This window comes from Aptenodytes forsteri, unplaced genomic scaffold, assembly GCF_000699145.1.
Source record: "Aptenodytes forsteri isolate BGI_AS27 unplaced genomic scaffold, ASM69914v1 Scaffold1, whole genome shotgun sequence".
Taxonomy (NCBI): Eukaryota; Metazoa; Chordata; class Aves; order Sphenisciformes; family Spheniscidae; genus Aptenodytes; species Aptenodytes forsteri.
Window position 1 is genome coordinate 5,936,271 of NW_008795035.1, and position 17,862 is coordinate 5,954,132.

Below are 17,862 nucleotides of genomic sequence, written 5' to 3' on the forward strand. Positions count from 1 at the left end.
AGTTATTCCATCACGTTTGACCTCCCAGGGAAGCTTCCCCAGCCAGTCCTCTCCGGCTCACTGCAAGTTTGCAGAAAAGGACACCGAAGTTACTCCATCAGCACCTGCTTGCCCAGCAGCGGCCAGGAGCAGATACACCAAACCATTCGCGATCTGCAAAGAGGAATAATCAAACTCCTCTCCTTCCCTGTTCCCAGCTAAATTATCTTTCCCCTCCTCTGTACTCTTTTGGCATTTGTCAAGTAATTCTGAGGGATTTACTCATTAATCCGTCAGAGCTAATCTGCTTGTTATTTTCTCACTAAACTGTGACAAACTGGACGCAACTAACAGAGGGATCCAGTTAGTATCAGGACAAGATACACAGCAGGAGCATGCAGCTTGATTGGTACCCATTCACCTCCAGCATCCTTCTTCCTGCAGCCCCAATCCCTCGCCCATCACTTGGGCTAAAGACAGATTTCTGATTAAGTGACACAATGAAAATTCACATCAGTTTATTTTACAAGAAAGCTGTAGAAAAGTGACAATTGTCCCTCTTTACCTAGCAGAACTGAACCTTCACTGCAGAACTCAGCTACCACATGCAAGAGAAGTGCCAGAAAGATCAAGCTAGGCTTTGAATGGATAGAGAGATGCTGCAACTGAGGTTAAAAAAAAACCCAGACTTTAGAGTGGTCCTTATTTCCACTGTCGTATGCTTGCATCCAGTCTCCTGCCAACACAAGACAGCTCCAGTCCAGCACCAAGTATAAGGTCCTTGTTAAAAAGCACGTTATACAGCTAGGATAATGCAAAGTTTCCCATACTGTTCTGGCTCCAAACTTCAGCTGAGCAGCTTTTTCCGTGAGTAAGTCCTGCTAAGGGGACGCTTCCTGGAAGCCATGATGTGGAATGGAGACAGCTCCTGGTTGGCAGTAATTTGGAAGGCATCGGATTCCTCTTCTACAAAATAGAAAGAATAAATTAAAGCCACAGTTTGCCAAAGCTTACTGGTGACTCCAAGAAGCCCAATACCGACTGGAAACAACAAGAACAGTAAGCTGCACTTCCTACTAAGCTACTCTCTTTCATTGCTACCTCCCCTCCCTTCCAAAATTCCCAGTCCATGCCAAGCCTCTTGGAAGCATGTGAGATTGAGACACTGAATACAGAAGCGGCAGATACAGCCACAGGCTTTCTGCACAAAACCCAATCCCTAGCACAGTATGCTTTTGTTCTCATTTAGTTGCAGGCAAGCGGAGAGCACACCTAGTCTGCTCAAGCCCAGCCTTTCCTCACAGCACAGGTGGTTACCTTGAACACACTTTCTCCGAGATGGCGGTGTCTGTCCCTGGCACAGCAGTGGAGATTGGGTCAGTGCTAGAAGGCTGCTAGCAGAGAGCGCGCTCTTCACTGGTGGAGTTGAGCCTGGAGAAGCACAGTGAGATGCTGCAGCAAACTGACAACTCAGGAGTGCTTTCAGGTCAGTCTCATACACAGCCTTTATTCTACCTCAAAACTTCCATCAGTACAAGTGATACTTTGAGTTTATCTGAAACAAAATCTAGGCTGGCACAGTGGGTTTCTGGCATCAAGAAAGGTAAACGGCAGTCTTAGCGGACTTAGGTAAACAGAATTAGCTCTTAGCGCATTTAATTTTCTTAGGTGGTTTAGTAGAAAAGCGCTTCACTCATATTACACATAGTTACTCTTCAGTTAACTCGTGTCCTGGAAGAAAACTATTATAACCACGATGGTCTGTAAATACAAAAACAAGGTCTGTAGGTACAGAAAGTCTCTTACAGGACCAGCTTAAGGAACTAACCCCGCCCAGGCTCCAGCCTATACTGAAGCAGCCAAGCTTTAGACTTAAAGACAGTTGGCTTCAGTGCTGGATGCTGGGCAGAAACAGCTAGCGGCATCAACACAAACCCAAATAAATCGCCAGTTGGATGCAGTTGGAATCCTCCCTCCTCAAGTTCTCAAACTTTCCTTTTAATTCCTCCAGCCTCCTGCTCTTTCATATTTCTCTGATCTCTCTCCCATCATTAATACCCCATTGATGAACTCCTCACATCCAGTCTGCCTCTCCCCATAATTAACTTCCACGTCATTTACAACACACTCTCCCCCTCATTCTCCCTCAGATAGTAAGACAGAAACAATTGTGTTCTTGATTTTGTCTACCCCACATTTTTAACCATCTCTGAATTTCAACGGAGTGTCACTTGTGCCACTTAATTACCTGACAAAAGGAAGACATCGTCATCCCCTACACAACTGTGCTGCTCAAGAGTTATGAGCGCACATGCTCCTGGTTTCTCAGGAAGTAGAGAGTCCGTCCTTGATTTGCTTCTGTTGCCCTCAGCTGTGGAAAAGCCAGTAAGATCCAAGTTGCACCTATCAGTGCAAGATCTCTTGGCATCATGATTCTCCTCCTTTTCTGGCGATAGATACGTAAAGACCCGCTTCCGAGATTTCAAGCCAAAAGTTCCCATGGCTGAGTCCTCATCGGCCCTGGGTTCGGAGTCACTAGGAGATGCCTGATCCTGGAGCCTGTAAATCCCTTCCAGTTCAAACTCCCCAAGAGTATTTGTTACTTTACTGCTGCAATGCTCCAAGATCTTCATCTCTCCTTCTCTGCCTGTTGACATTCTCTTCTGTTCATCAGCATTCTTCTCACTTTGACCACAGCTAGCGTTAGCAGTGCTGCCTGCTGCTCTCTTTCTCCGAGGCCAATCGTTGATAGCATCAGGGGTAGTCCTCCCCTTCTGCTTTGGAGAAGGCGTCCGGGGAACTCCTGCTTCTAAGGGGGACGGGGAGGTGGCATTAGAGGCACAGCTTGTTGGGGTGTATGACTGGCATATGTAGGTCTGTCCTCCACCTTTTCCAGGTGTACTGTGGAAAGAGCGAAAGCAGGACGGTGAAACACAGGCAGCTGCTAGTTTTCCCGGGTGCTTGCTACACCAGGTCATAGCAAGATCACCAAAGGGGCTTTCTCCTCCCTTGGGTTTGCTGGCGCTTGCTTCAGGTTGAACTTCCAACGATGAGCAAGAGCCAATTTTCTTAATGCGAAGTTTGGGCAGGCCTGAAGCTTGCATTTCAAGTTCAACTTCGTAAGTCGGTGGGCTAGCAGAAGGCAGTTTGCAACGACTTTTAGGAGTAGAGAACTTGGCTAGAAGTTGAGGATTTCCCATCCGTGCAGCAGCTTCCCGCTGTCTCCTGTCTGCAGTGCAGCGTAAAGAATAGGCAGGAGCAGACCTTGGCATAGGAGGCGAAGTATTCAGGGCAAATCTGGAGTGTCTCTTAAGACTTGGAGCCTTCAGCCCCCTATATTCTTCTCTCTGCAGGATTCTTGGTTCCAAGTCATCACTAACTGTTTGAGAACCACTTAGGAAGGACTCACAGGTCTTTGCACTGGAGTTCCCCTCCTTAACCAGTTGCTCACGCTCTATCTCAGCATTCTGTGCACGTACCTGCCCTCCAGCAGAAGGCTTTGGAGTCAAATGCTCTTCCAAGTTTTCCGAGTCCTCTCTTGGAGGAGACTTTTGAGACACTACATCCATCTGTTTATTTTTCTCCGATACAGGGGTATTTTCAGTAACTTGTGACTGACAAAGCTGGAGGCTTTCTACAGAAGAGTTACCGCCACTGTCATGACTGTCCTTATTTTTAGAAGGTGTTGCACATGCAAGTGTGAGGTTCTTTCCTCCAGAATTTGGTTCACATTTGGCCTGCTTGGATGTGTGAAGCAGGGACCTCAGCGAAGTGCCAGTAATACCTGGAGATTTTTGAAAAGATGGTTTAGATGCACTAAGTTCCCAATCAGACTCCCTAGCCTGCGCGTGGGAAGGAGAGCAGATTGCCGCAGTGTTCATGGAACTTTCACGGAGAGGAGAACTGAAGGGAGGCTCTAGCCTCACAGCGAGCTGCGATATTTCTGCACTCAGTGGGCTGGTACATAATTTTGAACCGGGATCCTCAGGTTTCCTGGGAGTACTTTTAGTTGCTTGAGATAACAGATCTGACTGCAGCTGAATTTCCTTTGTGAGGATTTGCCTCCGAGTACCAACTGGAGATGCTAATTTTGAGAGGTATCTCAAGGAACGTCTTGGAGTTTGCAGTTCTGTAAAACATCTTTCCTGGACTGCAGAGGGGGAAGAAGCAGCTGGATTTGAATCTGTCAGAGGTAACAATGAGGCATTGAGCACTGCAAACCCTTCATGTTCTGGTATTTGTAAGCCAGCCTCTTTGCAAGGAGGGGAAAGTCTTTCTGCTGGAGAACAATCCTTAGAAGTTCCTTGCAGTAAGTGAACCCTCTTACTTTCAGTTAACGCAGATGGTGACTTGATCCCTTGTACAGGATGAGAAAAGTACTTTCCCAAACACTTAGCTGCAGTCTGCTTAGCAGCTGGACTTTTGCCAGGCGTCTTCTCCAGCTTCTGTGGTGTCCTGTGGAGAATGCGAGGTGATCTCCTTGGTAGCTTACTGGCAGAACTCAGTGGCTTCTGGGCAAGTTTATGAGGTGTTTTTCTAGGAGTCTGCAGGGGAAAAAAAAGATAAAGAATCATGCTTGTTCTATTCCAGCAGTATTATCTACCCCTCTTGATATTTACTTCTCAAGATTTAAAACACAAAAACCCATTTGATTAGACTTAACAGAAACACTAAATTTAAGATGTGTAGGTCTCACTGAACTTGAATAGAAAAAGGGGATGGGAAGAAAGAGGGAAAGGTAAGTGTTTCTACCTGACAGGCAGTCAGCTCCTCTAAGTGTAAGGAATCTTTTCTTGTTCTCCTCCTTCCAGGTGAATGCTTCACTGCAGAGCTACACGTGTCAATGACTGCACCAAAGAAAAACCTCTTGGGAGTCTGGACAGTGGGGGTCTCCGAATGCCGCTTAATGCCTATAAAGTGGAACAGTACAATTCAACTAACACCAAGTAACCTGCCGCAAACAATTGTCTCAATCACTTCAGATGTATGGACAAGTAGTGTACAAAGCCCTGGCATGTTCTTTTCTAGCCAAATGTTAAAGCTTCACCAGAATTATTGTTATATCCCAATATGAAACTAATATCCACCTGTAGAAAGAGTGCTCTAGCAGAAAAAAAAAAGTACAAAATACCTCAGCCTCTTATTCTATTTATAGCTTGTAGCTTAAGAAAGTTCTGGTTCATGACTAAGCATTCTAGTAAGTATAATATAAAGAACTAAATGTCACCATTTATAGCTGATAATCCTACTGAGAAAGCCAGCAAAGAAGATCCCATCAGTCATTGCTTTATGCTGCCACAGAGTACACTGAAAGTAGCTTTAGGATTTCTGTCCCATATTTTACAGGGATTTCACTGCATTTAAGGAATGCAGACTGGCAATCAGCGGTATTCTGTTAGATGGGCCTGACCGGTTTCTTAAGTTGGCAGTGTATTCATCATAGAAATAGCTGCCTTACCGTCCTCCAAATTCAGATTCCCAATTCAAAAATAATTACAGGGGATGAATTTGTGTCTACCGAAGATATTACATGATAGCTCTTAGCTTCTTACAGTTTCTTGTAGAGCCAAATCAAATCAAACTTAGAGCCATCCATGCCAGCTTTTCAGGTCAGCAGTATCAGCCTGCTCAAATCCCATTCAGTACCTTCTACATCCTGCAGTGTACAGCTCTCCTCTTCTTGTCCCTGATGGACTCGCTGTGAATTTTGTGAGCTGGGCTGTGTAGTGGAATACAAAACACCAGAGCAGGTCCTATTCAAAGACAGCTGTTTGATGCGTGGGCTTCTTCTCAAACCTGCTTCTGAAAAGATAAGGATATTGGAGATTGGGCCTTCTTTCTCCTTCAACAATGGGGACATCTTCAGGAATAGTTCATAACTGAAAAGAACACACTCAGAAGAAACTTCCATACAGCTAACTATCTCATGTAGGGAGGCAAGCGTGCGAAGAAGAAAGCTTCAACTTTCTTGGGGATTTGCAGTATCAATGCATACAAATGTCCTTCCAAATCATGATGCCCCCTCCTCTAAGTCATGATTACTCTCGTCCCTCTCTAGCAACTACATGGAAAGGAATGCTAGAAAAGTCATGTTCAATTCAAGTTACATCCAGGTTAGATGATTAGTTAATTCTCCTGTCTCTTTTTACTAGTGATTGCATCTTCCTGCTTGCCCAACCATGCTGTTTTCTTCTTGCTTCCTGAGGATAAGAAACAGCAGTAACCTACGTAACAGAGACACTCCACAGAGCCAGGTGGCTATCTGTTACAGCAGGAATCAGAGCAACGTTAGGGGCACAGCACAACATGTTGAAGTTACATAAAAAAAAAAAACCTGCATATGCTGGTTTGACAGTAATCATAACAGCTCAGAATCTTGTTCACCCTCAAGATCCTTCATGTATTTTCATTTAAAAGAGTTACTATCTACCTTTCTTTCTTAACTTCTGCTACACAGGGTTGTCAAAGCAGTGAGCAGCAAGTGGTTCTATCAGAGGAGGCTGTGCTCCACCAACAGAATAATACAATACTTTTGTACTGACTAGTCATGAATTACCCAAATTGAGGCATGCTCATCTTACGAGCTACAACACAGCAAAAAACACCCTTAATAAAAGAAAAAAAAAAAAAAAAAAAATCAGTGTTTACCGATCATGGCCTTCTCTGGAGACTCTTCTACAACACCAGTGTCGCAACCTGGATCAGAAGACCTTGAGAAACAGCAAACACTTTGGACTTAACATACCGTTCACATTTACAAAAACAGAACTTACCATAAAGACTGAAAAGCAATACTCTACAACAATATACTGCTTTGTGGGCTACTCTAAGTGAGCAATTAGTAAGCACTTTGCCTCATATTAACATTTGGTTGAGCATGGGTAACTGTCTAGCTGTGGTATAGGTAACAGTTCTACATGAAAATAAATGCTAAATTTCAGCCTGAACTCCACAAATTACAGCACAGGCCTTTTCTTCAGAAGCCCTTGAAGCAGCAACTAAACCTTAACAGCAGTTTGCTGCAGGAATTAAGGTACCCTGACTTACACAATGAAACAAACAGCATTTCTCCCCATTCAGACAACAGAATTTAGCCACCATTGGTTCTCTTGCTGCCGTAGGTGAAGATGACACTTTGACCACAAAGAAGATATCTGGTTCTTGTGCTCACAGCCGTTAATTAAATATCCAGTACTTACTGAAGAAATTCAGGAGTAGCTTACTCACCGGCCTTTGATCTGTTTATGTAGTAGCCTCCTGGAGACCTGTTTATGTAGTGGTGTTTCTGCAACTCTCTTGGTCAGTAACTTGCGATGATCTAAAAATCAAGCAAGAGCTGTAAGGCTGCACAAGTATAAAGCAGTTAGGACAAATAAACAAACAGTTTTGTACAGGCTTCAGTTTAAGAATGACAGCCGATATGGAATCATTGTGCTTTCATAAGCTATATTCATATATTTCAGAGTCCAGTGTCTATACTCCCTTCCCACTCCCTCAATATTATTTATTAATAGTAGGTTAACTGTCTGACACAGTACTGAGATAACTTTTATTCTTCATCTTTCATTCACAGATCCTTTTTTAACCAAGCATTTTTAACATTTGTTTTCTTTATGAGGTGTGGAGAGTTCAATAAAAAACACGTTTCTGTTTCAATACCATCCCACTCACTATCCAAACACTACAGCACTGATCTGAAATATTTTCTCCTTCAGTAAAAACATAGGGTTATTAGTTGTTTCATAGAACTGAGGACGCAAGAATAGGAATTTTAGCAAAAGCTCTTCTGCAACAATCCTACATGTGCAAGTCATGTCCTACCTTTAGTGCCTTCATCAGTGCATTTGTATCTTAGGCCTTCCACAGCAGATACTGACTGGCTTCTAGGCATCTTCTTCATAGACCTTTTTGATGGTGAAAGTATCTCTTCAGTGAAGAGGTTCCTCCTTACCTTTGTAACCTCTGTGAGGCAAGGCAAAGCAAGAAATGATCAGATTAAAAGGAATAAAAGAGGAAAAAAAAAAATTACATAAAGATAAGTTTGTCAGGCCACTAGAGATGGGAACATCACATACCAGTGTAGAAAAACAACTCTTTAGAGGCCACAAAGCTTTGAAAAATTGTTTTCTGCTACTGGAACATGTCCCCCTCTAAATCCATCCTGGACTTCTCTTCGAAATTTACATTACTTGCATTATTCCAGCCATAAGCTACAAGCAGATGCCATAGCAGAAAAAGCAGCCAGTCAGCGTCCCAGATGGAGTAACATTAAGTGAGCTACAAAATCTCAACTGAAGCACATGTAGGCTCAGAGAATGCAGGTGAGATTGCATTTTATTAAATGTTTTGCAGAAAGACATCCTGTTTCCAGATATGAGAGGTCACTTCTGTCCTCACTTTTTTTTTTTCCAGGACAGAAAAGATGGAAATAATTACAAGATTCAAGGAAGAATTGAAAGATTTTCTTTGCAGGATAAATGATTAAGTTTTTTGCATGTGAGCACATACAGAATACAGAGATTATTTTTTCCTTGGAGTTTTTGCAGAATTCAGCAAAACTTTCTTCAGATTTCCAGCATGCTTCAGCATATTTCATCACAGCTCACTAAATTTTACAGGGAGAACACGTGCTGAAGACGCACCTTTCCATGGAAAAGCTAGAAGTCAATATACCTTGCACTGCTTCTTTCTGCAACAAAGGCACTTGTTGGGACTTCTCAGAGGCAAGGTAAGAACGCGAGTTCTCCTGAAACAAAAAAAAAATTAGCCTCACCAGCAGTTTAATGTTATGTTTAACCATTATGAATATGAACTGCAAGCTCTGAACCACATATTATTTCAATTTCTCCTTCAAAACGATTTTGATCTCAGTACAGCTGATACAGGGCATACTTACTAAGTGAATATAGAGCAAGAGTTTTTGCACTCAAGTGTCACTTCACAACACTGCTGCACCCCTGCAGAAGCAACCCACACACAATCCTTTTGGAAGAGTTTTACCTTTCTGATGGGATTCTTGGCTATCTTGGGAATCTCAATTTGACGCAAGTTCTGTGGTGCTTCTGTCATGCTCCTGTGTCTCGCTAACACATTATTCCTTTAGAAAGTATACAAAGATTTAGTTAAAATAAGATCAGAAGTGTAGATATCAACCTAATGACAATTAAACTTGGGTTTGACTCTAGAGATAGGAAGTCTTTACCTAAATTCAGATTACAAATTCTTTGCATTGGTACCTCACTTCGGTTACAACATTGAAAGATTTAGACTAGATATAAGGAAGAAATTTTTTACACTGAGGGTGGTGAAACACTGGCACAGGTTGCCCAGAGAGGTGGTGGATGCCCCATCCCTGGAAACATTCCAGGTCAGGTTGGACGGGGCTCTGAGCAACCTGATCTAGTTGAAGATGTCCCTGCCCACAGCAGGGGGGTTGGACTAGATGGCCTTTAGAGGTCCCTTCCAACCCGAAGTATTCTATGATTCTATTTGCAATATAAATAGCTATACCTAACTTTAAGGTTGGTATTAAAACTCATTTCACAATTTGCTAAAATGTACACAGGATCCCCAACATAGAGGTCTACAGTAAATCACAGTTTTAACTTTAACAATATAGGGTCACCTACCGCACAGTAGAACATCCTCTTCCTCTCACGGAAGATGCTCATGAACTCCACTTGTGCATAAGACACACATACAGAATCAAGCTTGCACTTTCAAATACTCAACAATGGTAAGTCAAAATGAAGAATGGGAGCCCTTAATATTTCTCTCAGGCTTGCAGAGCTATCAGCAGGTGTCAGCTTGCCCCAGCTAGCTATCCAGCAACAGAAACAAAGATGACTGAGCTGTAGTTTAGATAAGTCCTCAGCCGCAGCCGAGGCTGCAACAAGCTGCCTCCTATTTGGAATTATTACCTTCTCTTTTTGGCAGATCTGGTGCGCAGCTCCTCCAGCTGATCACTCTCGCTGCGTAGGCAAACAGTGCTGGGAGTTAAGGCAGATGATAAAGACGGTGGAAGGCCTGGAGATTTGCTGTCCAGAGTCACGGAGTCATCACTGAAGAAGTCTGAAGGCAGAACAGATGTCAGCTTCGGGGGTATTTGTGTACCAAGACCGTAGTAAATATCTCCAAGGGTCTTCGGTATAGAATTCATATACCTAGAGCATCAGAGAGAACTCACATTAAATACAATCCCCCACAAAACTGTCAACGTTTCAATCCCAAGGTTTGAACTAAATTTTTGTTCTTGTGTCAATTAAAAAAAACAAACAACTGAAAATCAACTGGGTTTTCATTAGTTTACTTGCTTATCCGCTACTTTTTCTTTAATCAAGATACAAGTGTAACAAGAACATACCTAAACTGAAAGTTACAAAGATGAAGTAAATGAAAGCTGTAGTCAAAGATACCCAACCAAAACCTCAGTCCCCAGTAACACTTAAATCATCCTAAAGAACTTACAATTCTAATATTTCCTCTAGAAATTTTGTAAGATACCCTGGGTCTTCAGTCAGACATAAAATGCGCAGCATATCTGTCATCTGGAAGAGAAAGTCAGGTGGGAAAGTGGATTAAGCTGTGACAGTTGCAACACCAGATTTTTTTAGCAAGAAATATAAAACGGTTACCATAAAATCAGGGGAAAACTACAGGTTCCAAGTCTGCATTTCTAGTGCCATCCAGAAACACAACCTGGTCTATAATTACTTGCCTCTTCTAACAGCTGCTCCATTTCGTCAGTGTTGCTTTGCAGTGAAGGGCACTGAAGACACAACTCAAGGCGCAAAAATACCTGAAGTCGACACCTAAGAAAACAAGTAGTCATTCAATGCCTTTTTTTCTGGTGAAAACAGCATATTTACTGCAAAAGGTGTGCTCAAAAAAGCAATGGCAGGGGAAGCGGCTCCATTTGACAGCATAGTTTGGTTAGCATTTCATTTTGGTGGCAGAGGAGATGCCTCATTTCAGATATAGGCTACAATGCTTATCACACAGCATGCGTATATTTGCATTTAATGAAATGTTTTTACTGTGACCAGATGTTCTCCTTGGAATATTTACCCCATGTAAATACTTTTCCACTTGTACAAAAAAGCCACCATTAAAAACCGCTAACCAACTCCACAGTATCTCAGAAGTTGAAGTAAATAGTGTCTCATACTCTCTGACTTTGGTCTCCTTCTGTGAGCCATGCTGTTGTCTGAGCATTTTGCTGGTCTTCAGGAGATGGTTTCTGACTCTTTCCACACAGGCCACCTGCAGAGACACAGAATTACAGCAAAAACTTCAAGTCTGTTCCCTCTCTGCAGGACAGGTTTTTCTCCCCTCCTATGTTGACCCATTCTTTTGGGAATAGCTCTATTTTTTTTTTCTTCTCCTTCAGGGAAAGGAATTCTCTTTTTCTTTCAGTAGCAAAGTCACAATGACATGAGACATAGAAGAACTTACAGCTTGAAATCACAGAGGTGGTCACTTGCTTGCAGCTTGAGGCCTTCTTCAGTAACTATGAATTTGTCTTTCACAGTATTTTTTCCAATTATTCACAAGTTTACCAATTTTGGTTTCAGTGAGTTACAATCTTTAACACTATTTATAGAAGTAACACTTAAAGTAAGAAATACCTTGAACTATTTCTCTTTCCTGGAGAAGTAGTAGGCCTAGATTTGCCATGTAAAGCAAAACCAGAAGATGCACCTTTTTAAAAATATGGTTTGCAAGAACGTATTGTTTAAAAATACTGACTTTGAATAAGTGAAATTAGAATTCAGAATGAGGTCAACGTAAAGGAAAAAGATATCCATTGCAATCTTTGGCAAAGGTCTAAACTGGTAACTGAACTGGATTTTCCTACATTCTTTACAACTACCTGCAGTTTTTCACTATTGAGTCTGCACAGATAGAAGTAGTTAGCGGTTGTGGTTTTAACTACATGCAACTGCGCATGAAAACTTCAGGTAAGATGAAGGAAAGGTAGCCTGAAATAGCAAAAACTTTTAATTTCCAGATCAGTAACAACCCTGCCCAACATGCTCTTACCTACCTCTTTCTCTTTGGCATCTTGTACTTTCAAAAACCTTTTAATGGCCATGATCATATTCTGGGCACACACAGATGAAAGAACTCCCTCAGCAACAGCCTTCTGGTAGCTTGCAATTAAATGGGACTGCAGTTCCTCCTCAGTTTTTAAGTCTGCAAGGGAAGCGGTTTAAGTTAACTAAATGCCTGTTCAACACACTTTACTGATAAAACACTCATTCCAGCTGAAGAGGGGAACAGAGGAGGTCATCAAAAAGATTTTCTCTAGCAAAAAGTGCATCCAGACCACAGAACAGACTAACAGAAGCAGTCCCAGGTCCAGACCCATGACAAATGATAAGCTTAGTTCCAAGTAGATCACCAAGCTTTCAGGTTACTGTAGCAGTCAAGAAATTCCCTTTACTTCTGCATAATTAGTAAATCGGACTACACTTCCAGTTACACCTTGACGGGTGCTTCCCTCTACTGTTTTTGGGGTTTTTTTTAACCAAAAGAAAAGAAAGATAGTTCCTTATTGCTTTTTTCAGATGGAGACAAGGCAGGAAGCTAACCCCAGGAGTAGTTGTAACACTAGTTGTAAACATTTATAGAAACTAACTGGGAGAAGGGTGGAAAAAAATAACCACTCTGTGCCAAGCTGAAGATACAGAAACCCAAACATTGACCTGCTCCCTAGCACCTAATACTCCATTATTATCCTTCCCTCTCCCTTCCATAAAAATCCCATGTGACCTCCTACAAATATCAGGACTGATAACACACACCTATTGATATTTTAAGTGCCTTTTCCTTTTCTTCCACCTTTTCATCCAATCTTTTTGATGAAAGCTTCTGTGGAACCTTCTCATTCACTGTTAGTGGCGCACCATCGGGTTGAAACTTCTGAGCTTTTACATTCAGTCTTGCTACGTTGAGCATCTGCAGGGATCTGGACATGGTCTTCATCTTCTGCCTGACTGGAGTTCGGGGAACTCCACCTGCAACGCCAGAAAAAGGTAGTTCTACCATCAGACACACTGGGGCAGGAACTCCACCCAAGGCAGAGCATAATACCGAATTCTGTGTTACTGTCAAGTGAGATTAGTAACCTTCTCATGGAAAACATGGCCCAAAAAGGTTTGAACTTCTCCATGAAATACATGTACAGGCAGCACAGCAGGCAGCTACTTCTCTAAGTAAAAAGCAGGTGAAAACTGTTGCTCTGCATAAGAACTTACATAGGTGTAATCAGAAGTTATATATATATGAAGCAATCTTATGTTTGAATAGGAACAGCTGACAGAGCAAGACTTAGGGATACATCAGGTAGGGTATAATCAACTGTGGTTGGTGTACTGAAAGGCAATGATTAAACTCTTCTAGAAGAAAGTGTTTTATTTCTCCAAATTAGAGCAAAGTTGAGAGGTTGCAATATTTACTAGTAGTTGGAGCAGTCCCTATTTCAAAAACGAGTGAAACTGCAGAGCTCTGCATGCTGCTTTTTAACGGTTTTGTCAGTCACTGCGCAGCCTTGAATTAGAGTCATTTGGGTTGTACTGAAGGACAATCCTAATATACGTAAATGATACTGTCTCTAAATAAAAAAAATCTAAAGCATGCCGCTACTCAGGAGAGTACAGAGCTCTAGGGTTCATGTATTAAAAAGGCCTGCTGAGAAGTCTTTATCGTCTTTAATTGACAACATGCACATATAATCCCAAAGTATACATACGTCTTTTTTTGTTATTTCCTGGTCCAGCTGCAGCAGATATTTCACTGAATTTTCTCTGGTACAGCTCAGACAGACTTTCTGAGAGTTCCACTTCAGATTGGTCTGTATCGTCCTTCCCGTTAGCACAAGGAACCTGCAGGAGCCTATATAAAAGAGCCATTCAATACAGTTATAAAAAAAATGGGAGTGGGAGGCATATCCCTTGTTCCCTGTGGACAGGAACCAGGATTTTCTAGGTGCCAGTGCACAGCAATATAGTGCAAGCAACACACGCTAGTACTCTTCCAATGCCTGCTCCCCAAAACTCTTACTTAAGAGATACAAAAAAACCCAAACCACCCTCTTCAAGGGGTCACACCAAGTTGGAAACAAGCATAACAAGAGTTGCCTGATGTACAATGGATATGCCACTGACCCATGCCACAGAACTACATGAGCAGCTTTGTGCTAAGCTATCCTGCATTAGGCTTTTTTGTTTTGTTTCACTCAGCAAGCTCTTTGAAGAAAGCAGGCTTATTCATTCCTACTAAATACCAACTGTGATAACACAACCACTATCTTCAGTATCTCGCAGTGGATCCTATCGAACCATAAGATGAGGTGAAGTCTGACATCTCCCCAAATAACTTAGGTCATTTTAAGTCACCTATATCACCCCTGAAACTGTCAAGATCTTAATCCACGCAAACTGCTACCCCAACAGCCTGTTCCCAGTTCCTACATATACACCAAGACATAATGAAGCAAAAGCACACAGTAAACTGAGTACAGAAATAAAAGTACTAAGAGGAGCGTTTAATTCTAGAACTCTGAGCAACACTACAGCCATACTCCCTTAACAGGAAGCAGAAATCCTTGATTATTACTCAGCGACGTTTCAGAAAAATACCTGAATGATTCCATCAGATCTGAGCTTGCTCCACAAGCATTCGATGCAGGATACCATGCTTCAAGCACCGAAGGATGCCAGCCCCCTGTATGGGACAGTTCCCGTTGGACCCACTCTGGCATAGGAGTTTCTTCTCCTGTGAGCAGACACACAAAAAAAAATTAGAAGGAAACTAAACAAAGTGGCAGAAGGTCTCAGCCTTCACAGAGGCTCTAAAGCAGAGGTTTAGCAAACCTTTGCTCCTGGAGGGGCAATTTAACAACCAAGACATCAGGCGGGGAGACTCATGTAAGATTCACTCTAACACAAAACAGGTGAGCTAAAAGCAGCCTCCTTGCAGCCACACCCAAAGGCTTTACTGGCCATGGATGGCCTATGTGAGTAGCAGAAGGTCTCAGCCTTCACAGAGGCTCTAAAGCAGAGGTTTAGCAAACCTTTGCTCCTGGAGGGGCAATTTAACAACCAAGACATCAGGCGGGGAGACTCATGTAAGATTCACTCTAACACAAAACAGGTGAGCTAAAAGCAGCCTCCTTGCAGCCACACCCAAAGGCTTTACTGGCCATGGATGGCCTATGTGACACATTTTAGGAAACCTCATTCTAAAAACTTGTCCCCAAGCACAAGTAGCTGTGCTTTACCTACAAGCTAATGGAAGCTAATGCTCTGTCAATAAAACAGAAAGGACCACCACTGCAGATTTATTTCTGCATCACATCACAAGGCCTGAGCCACAGAAGACAAAATTAACAAGTCCCAAAAATGAGAGATTCTCACCGAGGAAATCATTAGCTTTAGATTTTTCCACTCCAGATCAGATCTAGAGACCAAAAGATGGTAAGTTTTGCATTTCCTGACACCTACCCATACTGGCCAGAGAACCTTCCACCATTGTGTCAATTTTACTCAACACACTATTCACAACATCTGGGAGGTGAAGAGCATGGTCTTGGGAAGAGTTCTCCACTACAGCCCCTTCAAGGTTGCATTGCTGAAGTTCAGCAGTCTTCTCAGTACCAAGTATAGTCAGAACTGCAGTACTCTCAGAAAGTGGTGATAAAACAGCGGTGCAGGGGCACCAAGTTTTAGACAGAGATACCTCAGCAACCTACATTAAAAAAAAGAGAAAAGTTTGTTACCTAGAAATAGAGACCTAAGGAGTAGATACTTTACAAACAGGTTATAGACTTACCTACTTTCCTAAAGAATGCTCTGAATTTAGCTCCAAATGAGCAATTTGCAGTGCAACAAATACCACTGTTATTGTCTTCACAACATGATGCACTGTCACCCCTTTTGTCACAGCTCATTACAGAACAGGTATTAGTTTAAGGCAAAGAGAAAGATTTACCATGTGCAGTTCTTCAGTCACTAGACTCCTTAACAGCTGATGAAACAGTGACCTGCCATGTTCTGCCTGCTCAGCCTGCGAGCTCTGCAATATCCAGCTCTCTGTGAGAAAGTGGCCAGCCTGCATCAAGCTCCAACCCGACAAGCTACCTTTCAGGAAGATGTTGACTGGACAATGCAGTTGTCTTTGGCTCATGGCTAGGGGTTCCAGAATCACAGCACAGCTTTCCTGCTTCTTTCCTCCTGTGCAAGGGTAACATAAAGCAAAAGTTCCAAAGCATGTAAAATGGGTTTTTCATCCAGAAGAGACAACTTCAATGCAAGAATAATAAATTCCGAGATTAAACTGGGAGTAGCTCTACAGTAAGTGTATTGCAGAACTGATCTCCCCAAGCTCTCGTGAAGGAACCAAGTGCACGAAGGGACCACTAAAGAAAGAGCCAACGCGCACTGCATGCTGCTTTAAAGCTAATCTGCTTTCTTTTGAAAGGGCTTTATATTTGTGTTCTTAGTTTAGCCAAATTGAAGCTGAGGCAAAACATGTAGAAGAAAAGGGTGTACACCTATAAGGTGGAGCCAGCAAAAAGCTCTTCGTGCATCCAAATTTCTGGAAGCATGGAAAAATGAAGAGACCAAATCAGGAACATGGGCTAATAGCTCTTATATCAGAGGAACTAGAGCACATGCAGGACTTTTTTCTTTTTAAAACTTAAGCTCTTAAACATCTGAAGTTGCTTCTACGCATACTGTTCACAAGGGAAACTCATCAAGGACTCTGCATGAGAGATGACAGTCATTATGCACACCTAACTTTTTTGTTTAAATTACCAGGCATGCTGAGAAACAAAGTCCCTTCTTGCTGGGGGAATACTGCTTGAAATACAGAGGGCTTCGAGAACAAGCAGTTCAAAGTCGCGTCCAACGGCAGAAGCATGGTCCAAGGCACAGTCTGTGGCACTGGGGAACTTGAGCCTCCAAGAAAGCCATGAGCAAGATCTGCCCTGTGGTGACTCAAACATTGCACTAAGGTTTCAGCTGGCAAAATGGTGCCTCCCGTCTGATGGATCAGTTCAAACATTGTCCAGTATCCAACATGATCGGGGGATTCGATCAGCTGAAATAAAGTAACAGAGAAGTCTCGGGTTAATGTTGGCAGTGAGATAACCTCCATCCGAACAAACAGAGGTTGCATGCTTTTAGAAAAACCAGCCTAAGAAACCTATACAGACCACCTTAACACAGCACCTTCCAAGTGTTTTTATGGAGTTTATTAACCTTATCAGGAACCCAATAAAGAAAATTCTATTCCCACTGAATTAAGAGGTAGCCAATATTTTCAAGCATGTATCTAGACACCTGAGTTGTCAGACTGCTTATTTGCAATTCTGAATAGCTGTAACTCCCACCTAACTCAAAGCACGAGACAACCCAACAATAAACACTGTACAGTTACCCAGTTGCCGATGTATCTCCGTCTCCACAGGGAGAACGACCGTTCCAGTTTTCAGTCTCTTGCTGAACAAGAGATTACGTGGCAGTAACTGGAGACCTTTCCCTGCCACTCAAAGGCTACAGCATAAAACTGCTCTCCCTTCGTATACGGGAGGGTAGCGTAGAAGACGGCCTGCTAGTACTCACAGCTGAAAGCTGTGCGGTACAATCTCGTTACCTGAGACCACTCGGCAGTGTCCACCCAGAACAGCGTGATTTTCTGGTCCGCAATCAACTCCTGGACGCTCCTGGGCAGGAGTTTCTCCGCCAGCTCCTGAGCCGTGGGCGGCTCACGAGGGGAGGAAGGGCCGTCGCTCCCAGACACGAACTGCCGCAGCTCCCTCCGCGAGTGGGGGCAGGGGGAGAAGAGGAAGACGGCGTTCACAAAGCCCTCGGGGGG

The 17,862-nt window shown here is 42.8% G+C and overlaps 1 protein-coding gene across 1 annotated transcript; it reads right to left on the reverse strand.

The window, feature by feature from the left end:
- Positions 1 to 540: 540 nt before the first annotated feature.
- TICRR (TOPBP1 interacting checkpoint and replication regulator) lies at positions 541 to 17,859 on the reverse strand (the record flags this gene model as incomplete). Its single annotated transcript, XM_019471324.1, has 22 exons — positions 541 to 945; positions 1,297 to 1,410; positions 2,228 to 4,523; positions 4,732 to 4,889; positions 5,626 to 5,781; positions 6,628 to 6,689; positions 7,207 to 7,297; positions 7,801 to 7,941; positions 8,653 to 8,725; positions 8,980 to 9,076; positions 9,900 to 10,142; positions 10,447 to 10,526; positions 10,697 to 10,790; positions 11,147 to 11,241; positions 12,026 to 12,174; positions 12,786 to 12,998; positions 13,733 to 13,875; positions 14,622 to 14,757; positions 15,486 to 15,729; positions 15,973 to 16,214; positions 16,800 to 17,085; positions 17,641 to 17,859. Coding segments are annotated over 22 exons (5,451 nt in total), but the record flags the coding sequence as incomplete, so codon positions are not given.
- Between the last annotated feature and the right edge of the window lie 3 nt (positions 17,860 to 17,862).